This window comes from Hippopotamus amphibius, chromosome 17 (assembly GCF_030028045.1).
Source record: "Hippopotamus amphibius kiboko isolate mHipAmp2 chromosome 17, mHipAmp2.hap2, whole genome shotgun sequence".
NCBI lineage: Eukaryota > Metazoa > Chordata > Mammalia > Artiodactyla > Hippopotamidae > Hippopotamus > Hippopotamus amphibius.
In genome coordinates, this window is record NC_080202.1 from 16,376,035 (window position 1) to 16,392,461 (window position 16,427).

At 36.3% G+C, this 16,427-nt stretch overlaps 1 protein-coding gene across 3 annotated transcripts in view; it reads right to left on the reverse strand.

Moving 5' to 3' along the window:
* The window catches only part of NLK (nemo like kinase), a 146,388-nt gene that overhangs the window by 45,014 nt on the left and 84,947 nt on the right, over nucleotides 1-16,427 (reverse strand). For all 3 annotated transcript variants that reach the window (XR_009049989.1, XM_057715607.1, XM_057715608.1), the window contains exon 3: nucleotides 10,785-10,840. Coding sequence is in view for 2 of the 3 variants with exons in the window: in XM_057715607.1 (XP_057571590.1) it covers nucleotides 10,785-10,840 (56 nt within the window). In the remaining variant the exon portion in view is untranslated. The remainder of the gene's footprint in view (nucleotides 1-10,784; nucleotides 10,841-16,427) is intronic.

Genomic DNA, 16,427 nt, shown 5'->3' on the forward strand with positions numbered 1-16,427 from the left:
ATCACGCTTCTTTCTGCCAACACTATGATCTTAGCACTTTCTCCAAGAGACAATGAGTCCTCAAATTAGACCTATCCACCCTTTCCTAACGGGTCTGAAAAACTTACTTCTACGTCCAGACCATATGGTTTCAAATGTCCTTCACCCAACAGAATGTGAGAGCAACTTACTCCAGTCTGATCTATTGTAAAGCTGAAAGAATGATGTCATTAAAACCTGAGAGCAGATTGCTATCAGTGGTAGAAACAACCACAAACAGCATTCTGAAGGGAGGACAAGCTTCTCAATATGCCAAGCTACAGATGCTTCCTTAGTACTCCCACCCAGTGCTACCCATCACCAGTGAAATTCATTTTTGGTTGAAGATTTTAAAAGGCAAAGTTATTCAAAGGAATAGGACAGAGAGGATTCAAAATATACAGAGAACAAAAATCTAGAAGAAGAAAGAATCTAAGAGGTATGTCAGAAATCTGTTTCTGAGTACTTTCTAGGCAATTGGGAAGTGATGAAAGTTAAAACGATGGTCCACTTAAAGGGATCAGCCTTCTCCGTCAAGCTATAAGATCTGTTTATATCAAATTATATCTCAATAAAACTGGGGGAAAAAAGATGTGCGTACCTCATCCACTTGTTCACAGTACACACTTTCTAACATTTATGGAACAAATACTCTATCATGCATGTACATGCACTGCCTTTTAGCACTGCTATTAGAACTGCTATATATAAAAAGAGTTATATGGACCCATGAACAGAAACCAGATATTGCCTAAAATTTTGTGGAAAAATAAGAATATGATTGAAAATATTGAAAATACGTTTACCCTACTAATATATAATTGATCTTATATGAACTGATATAGGAAGGACCAGTGAAAATGTTTTATTCTATGAAAATTATGAGTTCCAGGTAAATCTTCCAAATTCTTCTTTTGTGGGGGAGGGAAGGAGGGCAGGGAAGTTTTCATACATAAGAAAATGTGGTTAGTATCTCTATTGTAAACCTGATTGCTCTGGTATTATAATGATTTGACAATTGTCAGTCATCTCTTTTGAACCATGAACTCCTTAAGGTAACAGCAATGACCATTATACTTGACTCTAGGTAGTACCTGCTGGTACCTCTTTCCTGAGGGCAAAGTTCTAAAGTTAAGGCATAAAATGAACACTATCACAAAACAACACCTGGTAAGATGCCATGTGGGAGACCAATATATCGAACTCTCATTAAATTCAACAGTCTTGTGTTCTCCAGCATTGGAACAGAGTGCTGCCTTGTTTGATTGAGCTCCATGTGAAACAGCTGGCTTGTGTTAAGGGGTTCATGCCACATAAAAGTACCTCTCTCAACACCAGCATCACACTCAGTTTGGTGAAATGCTCTCACTATGGGAAAGCCTATGGGAGCTGAAACTACCTGAGGGAACAGCACATTCTTGATTTCTACCTCACGCTCACTCTAGAAAAGTGTAAATGAAAGAAATTGGGCATACAATAATTAAATTATCTCTTTTAACCATGTTAAATTTAAACAAAACAAAACATGTTGCATATGTTTCAGTTTAAATGCAGGACTCTGACTCTACTGTAAGTTCAAAAACTCATCGTTCAGAGAATGAATGAAGCAGAGATTCTGGGTGATTAGCTCAAGGCCCAGAGTCAAAGACATATAGCTTTAAACTTCTGACACCTAACTTTGAATCCTGCCCTTCCCACTGCTGATGTGTCAGCATGAAAATAAAGTTGGAATTTTTGCCCTAGAAAATGATATATTCTAATTTTCTGACAGCTTAACAGCACATGAGTTAGGTGCTGAGGTTTTGGAGATTTGTAGATCAACCACAGTTCATTTGGTCATCAAAAAATATTTATAATGGATTTACATGAAGAGCAACATGATTTGGGGAATACAGTGTCCATTTAAAGAGCTGATAAGTGGAGAAGGAGTAAGCTGCCTTCTCTCCTACCCTTTCCAGGCTATGGTTGGTCCCACTGCTATGCTCAAAAACCTCTTAAAAAATATACAACAGAGGCTAAGTCCACATTCTCTTACCCTTGTCTTTTTTAGAAGACTTTACAACAATCCTGATTTTAGCTAGGTGACACAAAAAGCTAGTTTATATCTGCATATTCAAAGTCTCCCAGGTGGTCACCGGTAACTTCAACATTTATGTTAAGAATCATTCCAGTGTTTTAGTTAGTGGATCCCAACCCCGAGGTCACATTAAGTTCACTGGAACGAAGTTTTAAAACAAAACCTGACTGATAACTAGGATCCAACTCAAACCAATTAAATCAGAATCTCTGGTGCTAATAATTGCTAATTATTAGAGAAATGCAAATCAAAACTACAATGAGGGGACTTCCCTGGTGGCACAGTGGTTAGGAATCCGCCTGCCGATGCAGGGGACATGGGTTCAATCCCTGGTCCGGGAAGTTCCCACACGCTGTGGAGCAACTAAGCCTGTGTGCTGCAACTACTGAGCCTGTGCTCTGCCTGCGAGCCACAACTACTGAGGCCTGCATGCCTAGAGCTTGTGCTCTGCAACAAGAGAAGCCACTGCACTGAGAAGCCCGTGCAGAGCGGCCCCTGCGCAGCAATGAAGACCCAGCGCAGCCAAAAACAAATAAATAAATAATTATTTAAAAACAAAAAACAAAAACTACAATGAGGCACCACCTCACACTGGTCAGAATGACCATAACTAAAAAGTCTACAAATAACAAATGCTGGAGAGGGTGTGGAGAAAAGGGAATCCTTCTACACTATTGGTGGGGATGTAATTTGGTGCAGTCACTATGCAGAACAGTATGGAGGTTCCTTAAAAAACTAAAAATACAGTTGCCATGATCCAGCAATCCCACTCCTAGGCACATATCCCGACAAAACTATAATTCAAAAAGATACATGCACCTCCCTATGTTCAAGCAGCACTATTTACAAAAGCCAAGACATGGAAACAACATAAATGGCCATTGACAGATGAATGGATAAGGAAGATGTGGTATATACACACAATGGAATATTAGCCATAAAAACAGAATGAAATAATGCCATATGCAGCTACATGGACAGACCTAGAGATTATTGTACTAAACAAAGTAAGTCCGAAAGAGAAATAAAATATCATATATGTGGAATCTAAAATATGACACAAATGAACTTATCTATGAAACAGAAATAGACCCACAGAGATAGAGAACAGACTTGTGGTTGCCAAGGGAAAGCAGGGTGAGGGAGGGCTGTATTGGGAGTTTGGGACTAGCAGATGCAAACTATTCTATATAGAATGGATAAACAATAAGGTCCTATGGTATAGCACAGGGAACTATATTCAATATCCTGTAATAAACCATAATGGGAAAGAACATGAAAAATAATATATATGTATAACTAAATCACTTTGCTGTATACCGGAAACTAACACAACACTGTAAGTAAACTATACTTCAATTAAAAAAAAAAAAAAAGGAACGACCCTCTGGGATGCAGGGTCTGTCCATTTCTATTTTTTTTTTTAAAGTTCCCTAAGTGAATGTCATGTGCAGCCAGGGTAGAGATTCTCTATCCCTCAGTTTCTCAACTATCTGAACTCTAAAGACTTTCATTATTATTCTACTTTATCCACTTCAAAGCATGGCTTTAGATCTTGAAGTTACTACAACTTTTTCTTCCTTTCTTGGAACAATCTCCGTATTCGAACCACACAACTACTCCTGCTGCGCCTGCCGTTTCCTGTCATCCCAACATCTGTCTTTGGATCTTGCCTCTCCCCTTTCTCAGAGTATGCCAAGTCCGCTCCTGATTTCAACTGCTTCTTTACCAACGTGGCCAGCTATTCTGTAATGTTCTAAGCAGCCCCTGAGATTTCTTCATTTCCTTCTCTTGCCTCTGTAAATACCCATCCAGTCATCAACTTGACAACCTAGGCTACTGAGTACGTTGCTAAAGAAGTCCTTATCAATTGCCAAGAACCCTTCTGTCTTTTCACTATAGTCTGGGCACAGTGGTCACTGCCTCTCAGCCCCAAAAGTCAGGTTAAGGAATTTTTAATTTTTAAAAAAATTTTGGTAAAATATATACATAATAAAAATTACCATTTTAACCAAATTTACACATACCATTCAGTGGCATTAAGCACAATCATGTTATACAACTACCACTACTGTCCAATTCTAGAACTTTCTCATCACCCAAACAGAAACTCTTTGTTAAGTTTATAAAGTACACTTCCAATTCCATCATTCCTCACCACAAAAATCTTTCATTGGGCCCTAAAATGCCTACTGAATAAAGATGAATTTCCTTAGTGACTTTCAAGGCCCTCCATGACTTGTCCCTAACTAGCATAGCTCCTCATTATTCATGCATTCTCAACTCTAGCCATTCCCTATGAGATGCTAATACTTAGACTCCCTCCATTTGGAAGATCCATCCATCCATCTCAATGTTACCCAACCGTCCAACTCAATGTTATCCATCCAAACCCTTCTCATCCTTCAATACTCAACTGAAATGTCTTTTCCTCCATGAAGTCTTCTTACTTTTTTTTCTGCGTGAAGCAATCTCTTCTTTTAAAGTTCTGCATCACTTGTCTATATTCTTTTGGCACGTTCTACCATACATAATAGTTATTTCTTTACAACTTATCTCACCCCACAGACTTGGGAAAAACATTCTTCCTGAGGGAAAACATTAAGAGGCAGTAGTGGGTTAAGAGCACTCTCAGCCCACTGGACCAGTCAACATGGGTTCAAATCCCAGCTCTCTCATTTTTTTTTTTTAAAGCTCTTTATTGGAATATAATTGCTTTACACTTTTGCACCAGCTTTTGAGGTACACCAAAGTGACTCAGCTGTATTTATACATATATCCCCATATCCCCTCCCTCCCACCCTCCCTGTCCAGGCCCTCTAAGGCATCACCCATCATCAAGTTGATTTCCCTTTGTTATACAGCAACTTCCCACTAGCTATCTATTTTACAGTTGGTAGTGTATATATGTCTATGCTACTCTCTCATTTCGTCCCAGCTTCCCCTTCACCCCCCACCCCCCCCAATCCCATGTCCTCCAGTCCATTCTCTGCATCTGCATCCTCATTCTTGCCCTGTCACTGGGTTCATCAGTACCACCTTTTTTTTTTTCTTCTTAGATTCCGTATATATGAGTTAGCATACGATATTTGTTTTTCTCTTTCTGGCTTACTTCACCCTGTATGACAGACTCTAGGTCTATCCACCTCATTACACATAGCTCCATTTCATTTCTTTTTATGGCTGAGTAATATTTCATTGTATATATGTGCCACATCTTTATCCATTCATCTGTTGATGGGCATTTAGGTTGCTTCCATGGCCTGGCTATTGTAAACAGTGCTTCAATGAACATTATGGTACATGTTTCTTTTGGGATTATGGTTTTTTCTGGGTTAAGCCCAGTAGTGGGATTATTGGGTCATATGGTAGTTCTATTTTTAGTTTTTTAAGAAACCTCCAAACTGTTTTCCATAGTGGCTGTACCAACTTACATTCCCACCAACAGTGCAGGAGAGTTCCCTTTTCTCCACACCCTCTCCAACATTTATTGTTTCTAGATTTTTTGATGATGGCCATTCTGACCAGTGTGAGGTGATACCTCATTGTGGCTTTGACTTGCATTTCTCTAATGATTAGTGATGTTGCAGCTCTATCATTTTTAAATGACCTTGATCAAGTTATCTACCTGAGCTATAGTTTCTTCATCGTTAAGATGGAGATAAGAGTATATTTAGAACAATGCCTGATACACTAAATTAAAAAAAATTAAACAAACGAACAATTCACCTCTATAAACTCCACAGAGATTAGTACATAGTAGTGCTAAATGTTTGGCTAAATGAATAAATAAGGCTCAGCAGATACTGACTAAGGTGGTTAAAGTCAGTAATTTTGCTGTTCTTGGACTGTTCTGCTACCTTTTCCTTTGTTTTGCCTTTCTGTGTCTCTATCTTAGGCTTCAGGGCTAAGGAGCCAGAACTGGTGTGTAAGTGAAAGTTTTTGTTTTAAATCAGCAAATGCTTTGCATGTAATCATCTTGGAAACTAAAATGGGAAAGAGTGGAAATCAGATCCTCAACGTTCTCACGATACGTAGATTTTTTTCTATCAGTATACTTTGCAACCTATATTGTAATTATTATTTATATGATTCTACCCCCCACTAGATTAAAAACATGGAAGGCAGAGACTATCTTATTTACTTAACAAGTATTTATTTAGCACCTACTATATGTTAGGCACTGTTTTAAGTGCTGGGAATACAATAGTGAGCAAAACAGAAAAAAATTCCTGGTTCTAGGAACATAGTTGATGCTTATGTTTGTGGAATAAATGAAGAGGAAATTCTAACAATATAGGAATCTTCAAAACTCTTAAAATGCAGATTTCTGGTCCTTGCTGGTACTATTATTGCGGAAAGAGTGCACTTATATATGCATATACACATTTATTTTGTTTGTTCTTAGCTTTTCACTGGCTCCTAAGATCCCTTGAGGGTTACAGAGCTGTTTCACAGCACTAAAGAAATACACATTGTGTATATAAAATATAGTACACTAACACTATCAATTAAACTACTGCGTCTGGGAGTAGCTTAAGTGATAGTATTACATTATTGCCTACCAAGGACTTCAACTGGCTGAAATGGATGTGTAGGTTCCCTTGCTGCCTCTATGACATGAAATTCCTGTTTAAACACTGCCTGCACGAGCCAAACCTATTATCCAAACATGGCCATTTCTGAAAGTGAAAGGAGAAACTTAGTATTTATATACCAGGACATCAGGTAAAACCCAGGAGTCCTGGCAAATTGGGACACATAGTCATTCCATTAGACTTCTCATTTCCATTGGTTTTAGGCTGTAATTGTTTCTCTCACAGAAGACCTGTACCATCCATATTCTTCTCCATAAAATGCTAAGATTATGTTTCAAGTTAAAAAGCAGCTATTCCGAAAGCAAGCCAAATTTTAATTTCTAATCCAGTAGGCATCTAGTACTTTCTGGGAAGGGGCCTGTTTATGTTGCAGAGTCCAGAATCCTGATGAAGCATGATAAGTAATGTTTTCCAATCAAACAATTAGGAACTTGTTTCTCTTGGATTAAATTTCACTAGGCTCAGAGTAATTAAATGCCAAACTGCTTTCATACAGATTTCCAAATAGAAACTCAAAGTGCAAAATGAATAATGCAATCCTTTAACAAGCTAAAAGCTCAATTCAGAAAAAATATAATCTTTCTTAATTATTAAAGAATATATTTTCTAGGTGGATATATTAGGTTTCAAAACTATGAAAACACAAAAGCTAAAAGATACAGAGGTCATGGTAGAATTTATTGCTTTTTCCAAACCTGCCTCATCTGTTGACCCTGTAGGAAGATTTGTAAACAGTTATAATCTGACATTGTCTTTTTAAAAGCTGCTTAAGAAGTTACCTAAAGATGCATGGTCTTTCAAAGCCCAAGCTACATTTTTGGTGGGCACTGATAAAATCATTTTTACTACAGTTTAGGGGAATGCATTTGATTAACTGCTTGATACACATGTTGACACTTGTATACTTGATTACACCAAAATGTTCATAGACCTCGGATTTTCTTAAATGATATTAACTATTCGATTAGTTTTAAAAAGACCTTCTGGTTTAAAATACTGTCTGCTAAAGCCTGCATATGCAATATAACACCCCAATTTTCTAGTCTTAGGATATGGTACTGTATGTTCAATGGAAGATTACTAAAGATTATTTCTTTCCCTTTACAACTTAAATAATATGACATATTTTTGACTCTATAAACTGACTTCTTAGCAATATGTGTACTTAGAACTTACCTAAAACAAGAGCTTCAAACAGACCTCAAAAATAATTTCTTCAAAGCACAATTCCAAGATCATATATTTAAAATTCAAAATATTATCCATTCTAAAATCCTCCAACTTGAAAAAAGTGTAAAACCATGTGTAATGTGTATGCCATGATTCTGAGACACTACAAAGGGAGCTTCTGGCACAGATGGATAATAGATTAATTTGAAATCAAATGGGAACTTGAGATCCTATTAATCCTCAATATTTTTGTGTTTTAGGTAGTAAGTTTTCTTATTTTTCAGAGGGAAACTGAGAGGAAATTTTCCCCCTTTGGCTACAAAAAATTTATTTGTATTAAAAAGCATGGGACATACAAAACTTTCTATTTAGGATATTAGAAGAATCAGGCAGAGCATATATGTGATAATTAAGGCATTTCTTCGTATGTTTCCACTTAATAGCTATTCTAACACACAAAATTTTAGTATTTTGTTCCTAAAGCTAAATCATGCCTTCCTGAAAAGTCTTTATAATCCCGTGGCAGCTATAGATTTAATTGTTTTTTATTTTAACAGGATTTGGTGCTTTCCGAATGGCACCATCACTGGAAAACACCTTTTTTCTGTGTATCATTCTACATATAGCTAAAAATTATACAACAGAAAAAAAGAATACTGAGGTTTAGGTTTGAAGGTTTTTCCATCTGTAGCCAGCTAATTACTGTGAAAGCACAGGTGGCAATTTTTTAACCTGAAGGTAAATAATTATATAAAAAAGTAAAACATTTAAGTAAATGGTGTACTAGGGGGTTCCACCAATATTTCATGACAAAGGTTTTTAATTTAAACATTCATGAACAATTTTAGGGAAAGAAATTTCCCAGAAACATTGTGCTAGCTAATGAAATGGGCTGAAATCAGCTACCAACAGCTACTATACCACTCATGGTTTTATACCATAACTATGCTAAAATTTCCTCTGCCCTGCAAGTATTTGAGATAATAATGGATCCAGGATCTCCCAGACTCAAATTATGGCCAATAATAATAAATGACTGAGAACTCCTAGCTTATAAAAGCACACATAGGGTTTTTAAAGAAATGACAAACCCAAGTACAAAAAAATTAATGCCTGATGTAAACAATTCACGCTTGAACTATAAGACAGACGTGAATATAATGAACTATAAGACAGACATGGATATAAGTGTTCAGTGAAGAAAATCTAAAAATATTTGACATTTATTAAAAATACCCATATTCACCAATTATCTTACATGAAAACATTCTTTACCCACAGGTAGCCTAAGTGCAATAAAGGGTTAACTCAGCAGATCTGGGTTGCCCCAAACCTATATACATTCCAAAAGTCTTTAGGACTGGCCCCCCGACTGGCTCCTGGGAAATAACCTTTGAACTCTTGCAATATCCTGCCTCATAAGAATGTCTTAGGATACCTGATGCTTTGGCCATGCCAGATGGCTTATGTGAACAATATGATTTATGGTGAACCCTGTTTTTGTTCACCTGGGGCCCTGGGCCAACTATATTAGTTCAGCATCTGGGTGAAGAGAAGGGAGGAGGGCTGGAGACTGAGTGGCTAAGGTCAGTCCCGAAGGCTCACTGATCTCCAATAAAAACCCTGGACACCAAGGCTCAGGTGAGCTTCCTTGCCATTTAGCTATGTTGTCATACAGTGTTGTTGGGAGATTAAGCACTATCTGTGCAATTCCACTGGGACAGGACAACTGGAACTTTGTGTCTGGTTTCTCTTGGACTCTGCCTTATGTACCTTTTACCTTTGCTGATTTTAATCTGTATCCTTTTGCTGTAATAAACTGTAACCATGAGTAGAACAGCTTTCCTGGGTCCTTGAGTCCTTTCACTGAATCATCAAACCCGAGGGTGATCTTGGGGACACCTGACACACCTGTAAATCCAGTAAAATTCTTATTTAATAAAGAAAATTTCTTAATTTCCAAAGAGGCAGAAATAGTATTATACACTCATAGGAATGCCTTCTAGTATGTGAATTCCCTTCCCACCAACAAAAAGGATAAAGAAGGTGGCTCCTGGCCAGGTGCAGAAAGTTACTTCTGCTGAATGAAATAAGTATTGCCCCCATTCTACCAGCTTCCTTCTTTTCTTCAATGAGGTGCCAGGTAATCTTCAGGAAGTCTAAGAAATGGAATCATTAATGCTCTCACCTCAGTTGCTACTAATGACCCATAGCTGAGGAGAAATGAACTTTCTTAATCCTTCTATCTTTAGGTTAATTTTATACTTAAAAAAAAGGGTGTGTCAGAACCATCTGGCCTGGCCCAAGATCTCATTTTTGTATACCACAAGGTATACAAAGTCACTCTGTCAGCCAGGAGGTGTCAAGGGCCAGTCTTTTCTTTGGAATGTATAGGAGTGGAGCACCCAAGTCCACTGAGTTAACCCTTTACTGCATAAAGGGATTAGTTCCACAAATCCCTTTACTGGTGGGATAAAATATCACCAAGAATTATAGTATTCAAGAGCTCTCTTTAATTTTCACCTTACCCCAAATGGTAGGAAAAAAGGCAGTATTATCTTCTTGACTGATTGGCAGTTTTTGTATAGTGACAAGAGCACCTTGTTGAGTTCTGTTACAATACAACTGCCTCAATGGTTTCATCAACAAAATGGGAATTGCAATAACCTATCTTACAGGCTGTGGGGATTAAGTGAAATATCTGTTCAGAAGTCTTGTCTTATGGTATCACCACTCAGGATATATTGATAATGGTGTGCTCTGTCAGATACTTGGGATTTCAAAATTACCTGGTTCCAAGTACTCAACCACTTCTGCAAGGATGAGATTTAATACACTTCAAGGCATGAACCCCAGAAGGTGCTAGAAGAACAAATTAATAAAAAATTGCTCCCCTTTTTCACATTCCCTGGTTAGGATACATTTCTTCAAAATAGTCAATGTGTGGAGGTTGGAGTATGTCAAGGGCAGAGAGTACCTGGGAAAAGGAAAAAAAAAAAAAAGCCAAATTTAGAGAAATAAAAAAGAAACAAAATATGATATAAATGCAAAAAAATACTATTAACTCATTAATGATTTCAGGCTTGGTTACAACTGCATACTGATAGTAACTAAATTTATCAATTAAGAAACACGGTCCAGAACACTAAGACAGGTTTTGCAAAATTGCTATCAAAGACAATTTTACCTACACCAATACAAGAGAGGCAATTGGGTTATGCTACATGCTACCAGAACTCCTGCACAGGACAGTGCTGGAAAAAAATGCCCTATTTTCAACAGTCAGTGTTGCTCTAAGACCATGAGGAACCATATCTACCATTCATTCCTTCACTCTTCTGTTCAAAAAATGTTTACTACATGCATCCTGTCTGGCAGGCACTGTGGAGGCTCTCGGGTAAAAGTGATGAATAAAACTGACAATCATCCCTGCTCTCGTGACTAGGGGAGAGGAAGGCATTAAAAAAATAGTTACACGAACATATAATTGCGACATTTACTGAAGGGGAAAGGTAAAGAGTGGGAGAAAAAGCTTCCCTGAAGTAACACTACTCTAAGAATTGAAGGGCGAATAGGAGTTGGTCAGGCAATGTAAAGGCACTGAGGCAAGAAAGAATCAGGCAGACTCTAGAAACAGAAATGCCAGTGCTTTTGGAACATAGTTGGTGGGAGGAAAATAGACTGGGATAAAACAGAAGAGAAAGGCAGGGGTACATCACACAAAATCTCTTTAAATTATGGTGTTTTGGATCTTATTCCAAGTACAAAAAAAGAAGTCACTAGGGTGGGAAAAAAAGACTTTAAGACATCTGAAATTCAAGTCTTTTATAAAAGCAGCACACTACCAATGTAACTTCTGCCATCGAAACATAACAAATAGGCCTTCTTCCCCTATCACCTGTCTATCCACTCTTTTAAGCCCCATCTATGATATCATACCTAATAATCTGGACTTCTCTCACTAATGAGAAATACCAGGCTCAAAGGATATAGAAGAAACTATTTAACAGGAAATAAACAAGTTCAAATTTTCTGATCTTTAGCTCAGTTTTTTAAGAAAAACACATTTTTTTACTATGGAGAATTTCAAACATATAAAAGTAGGCAAAAGAGTATAAAGAATATTCATGTAATCAAGACCTGGCCTTAGTAGTTATCTACACATGACCATTCTTGTTTCATCTATGCCCTCCACTCTCCCTATATAATTTTGAAGAAAATAACAAGACTTATTTCAGCTATACATCAGTAAATATCTCTAAAAGATAAAAACTTTTAAAAAGTACAATTACCAAATCTGAAGATTTAATGTTTTTCGATACCATCAAATATCCAGTCCTCAAGTTTCTAATTTTCTTATTTTTTTTTTAAAAAAAAGTTTGTTAATCTAAACCAGGAGCTAAAGAAGATTTACAATATTGTGGTAATTTATGTCTTTCAAGTTTTACCTACAGATTTCTCCTCCCTTTCTTTTTCTTTCCCCCTTGCAATTTATGTATGGAAGAAACCTTGTTCATTTTAAAGGTTATTCTTTTTTCAGCCAAGAATTTGTCACTTTAAAATTTTTAAGTAAACTAAAACCTCCTGTGTTGAAAAAGCCTTCACTCACCTTAAAACCAGTTAAAGGTTTAAAATAGTTTAGTTGTTTTATAAAGAATATCTATATTTCCTTTCTAAATTAAAATGTTTATACTTAGACTCTTGGTATAAATGGAAAATAACAGATTATCCAGTTCCTTCAAAGAATAATTTTTATCATATGAAAGATAAATTATTTCATTTCTATATTTTAAAAAACCTATAATAAGCTGGTGTCACAAATTCACATAAACTCATTTCTCATTATGTGATAGAACAATTTTTAACATGAATATTTGATGCTTGAGGAAAGCAGTTAAAAATTAGTGTTTTACTTGACATCTTTTGGACTCTAAGCTCTGTATCTGAACAACATACATCCTGTCTTGGGGGAAAACAGAATGCAATGAGTGACAGCGTCCATTAGACAAAGCTATTTTACACTTCAAATCTATCTGCTATAATTAGAGGTTATCTAAAGGAAAGTGACAACCATACATTTTAAACCTTGATAGAGAAGAATAAGGCTTTCTTACTCCAAATTTGATGAGGCTTTTTGTAGAAAAGCCATATAAAACAGGGTTAGACATTTGCACCAAAGCATTTAGCTGTGATTCTTAGCTTTGAAGGTACAGTATTTTAAACTCTGCCTGGAATTTTTTAAATGGCTGTTGTCTTATACTTCTGTTCTTTCTACCTCAAAATATTATCAGATGACGCACTCCAAAGTGTTTCTAGGTGGCAAAAACAGTGTTTAGACAATAAGAGATGATCCAGGAATCTCAGAAGTCATGTTAAATGAGGAAGTGAGAAGGAATAGTAGCAGAGTTTCAAACTCCAGACTTCATGTTTGACTCACTATTTACATAGTCTAAGTCCTTCTATAACCGCTCTATTATTTGTGGGAATAAAGTATGTAAGATTAGCCTTATGATGTAAATAGGAGGATGCTTGTAAAGACTCTGACTTGTAAAGAGTCAAAGTATCCCAAAATACCACATACTCCTCAGAGGATTTCAAATACAAAAAAAAAAAAAAAAAACAAAAAAAACGCAAGCAGACTTGTCTAATTATAAAATGAACTAAATAAAGCTACATCCTTAAATAATGGTCATTACCAGTGTCTCAGCACACTTCTCAAATCTTTTAAGAGTTGGACAAAAGCTCATTGTGGTAGATACTCTTTGAATTCCAACCTCTGTAACATTAGAAAATTCACTATCAATTAATTACATGATGAGTAAATGGCTTAGTGTTTTTTTGTTAATCCTTTATCAATAAAACAATGGCTGTGAATAATCTCAATCCTAAATGTAAAGACTAAGAATTTAACTGTTTGTAGAATCCAGTTCCATACTTAAGCATATTTAATCCATATTTAAGCAAAGGAGCTCCAACCTCCCCAGCTCTCACCACCACCTCTGCCCTGAATAGATTTTAAGTTCTTTAAGGTAGAGACTATGTTATTACTATTATTATTTTTTATAGAGTTGTAACACATATGAAGTATACAAATCCTAAATGTATAATCTGATTAATTTTTACACACACAAAGTGATAAATATTTACTCTACGGTTAAAATCTAGATCAAGAAATTAAGGATTTCAATATCCCAGAAGGCCCCCTTGCTTCTTCCCAGTCAAAACCCATCCCTGCTCAGAGGTTACCATTATTCTCATTTCCATCACCACAGACTCCTTTTGCCTGTCCCTGAACTTTATGCAAATTGAATCATAAAGAGTGAAGTCTTTCGTATATGGCTGCTTTCATTTACTGTTACGCCTGTGAGATTTACCCATGTGTGGATCCTCATCCTTTTTACCGATGTGTAGTATACAATTATGTGAATGGAATACAACACAATGCATTAATCCAGAGTACTGCTGGCAAACTTTTGGGTTATTTCCAAATGATTTCATGAATAAAGCTGCTATGAACATTTTTGTACATGCCCTTTAGTAGATATATGTAGTGATTTGTCTTGAGTATACCAAAGAGTAGAAATGCTAGGTCACTGGGCAGGTGTATATTTAGCTTTAGTAGAAACTGCCAGTTTTCCTAAGCGGTTTTACAAATTTACAGTCTCACCAGCAATGATGAGTTTCAGTTGATTTGCATCCTTGTCAACTCTGGGTATTGTCAGTCTTTTATTTAAGCCATTCTGGTGAGTATATAGTAGTGTCTCACTAGTCTTAGTTTACATTCCTCTGATGACTGACAACTTTGAGCAATTTGTCATATGCTTATTAGCCATTTGGTTATCCTTTTTTTGTGAAATTCTTGAGTGAGTCTTTTACTGATGGGCAAAAATTCTTGATCTGTAGAAGCTCTTTATAAGATATATGATGTTTAGACACAGAATTTACAGTCTGAAAAATGTCAAGTAAAATATTTATTTCTAATGGTCTTCCTCAAATGCTATTTATTTTAAAAATTGTTCTATTACATAATATATTCTGGAAACAAGTTTTTTGTTGGATAATGTCTGAGGTCTGTCTTTTCATTCTCAAACTTCTGATAAGCATTAATTTTTAATGTTAATTGTATCCTGTTTAACACCTTTTTTTAAAAAAATGGTCAACGCTTTACTTGTCTGGTTAAGAAATCTTTGCTTATTGCAAAGTCATAAAGACATTTTCCTATGTTTTATTCCAGAAGCTTTGTTATTTTAGCTTTCATATTTAAGTCTATGATCCATTTTGAATTAATTTATGTATATGTCATGAAGCACTTTTTTTTCATATGGATATCTAATTGATTCCTGTTTATTTATTTATAAAAGTCTTTACTGAATTTGTTACAATATTGCTTCTGTTTTATGTTTTGGTTTTTTGGCCTCGAGGCATGTGGGATCTTAGCTGCCTGACCAGGGCTGGAACTCTCACCCCCTGCATTGGAAAGTGAAGTCTTAACCACTGGACCATTTTCATAAATGGAATGGAAAAGAATGTCAATTTCTACACACACATACACGTAAAATCCTGCTGGGATTCTCCTTGGGATTACATTGAATAAATACATAGCTCAACTTGGGGAGGACATGTGTATTAACAACAGTGAGTATTCCAATTCATGAATGCAACAGGCAGTATTATTTTAAATGCATCAAGAATCTGCCTAGTACCACAAATTTTAGGCACAGAGCAAACAAAACCAAATCCACTGATAGTAACCTACTCTAAGTATCCTTTGCCTTTTCACACTCCTTAGCAGCAGAATCATTAGCATTAATAATGTCTGCAGCCAAACAGTCCCTCTGCATTCAGAGAAGGGCCCTATTGGTATGATTCTTTATCCTACTCATGAACCCAGAGAGGCCTTGTTTGAGTTCAGTCAGACTAACAAAGGAAAACAAATGATCCTTCTTTGCCTCCTCTACTCCAGAACTAAAAGGTTTGGAAAAAGTAACTCCAAGAGAGATCTCTGAGATCAATGAGATCACTCATTCCAGACTCTGAGATTTCACTTTTTTTTTCCTGTCACTTTCACTCACTCACTTACTCTTCAACAGACTGACTGTGTACTTAGTGCTACTGCCTAAGGACTAGAAAAACCCAAGAACTGTACTAAAGGGGTTCTTAGCAGAAACGATGGGTCCTAAGGAGGCTCTGGATGGGCTTTAAAGGACTAGTGAAAGTCTAAAATGACATAAAAATTGTGTGTATATGTATTTTTTCAAAAGAGGGTTCATAGTATTCATCAGATTCTCAAAGACTGAAAAAAACCTCAATCATCCCTTTTCTATACTGATAAAATGACAACTCTGTGTGTGTGTGTGTGTGTACACACACATGCACAAGTGCACAGATCGGTGAAGTAGACAATATTTTGTGAGATTTTATAATACTTCAGATTTTGACTAGACACTACTGAGAAGCCTAAACAACAACAATTTTTATAAAGTTAAACCAGTTTCTGTTTCCCTAAGTTGCTATATCAACGTGAACCTTTCCTTTAATGTGAACATTTAAGGGAAAAAAAAATG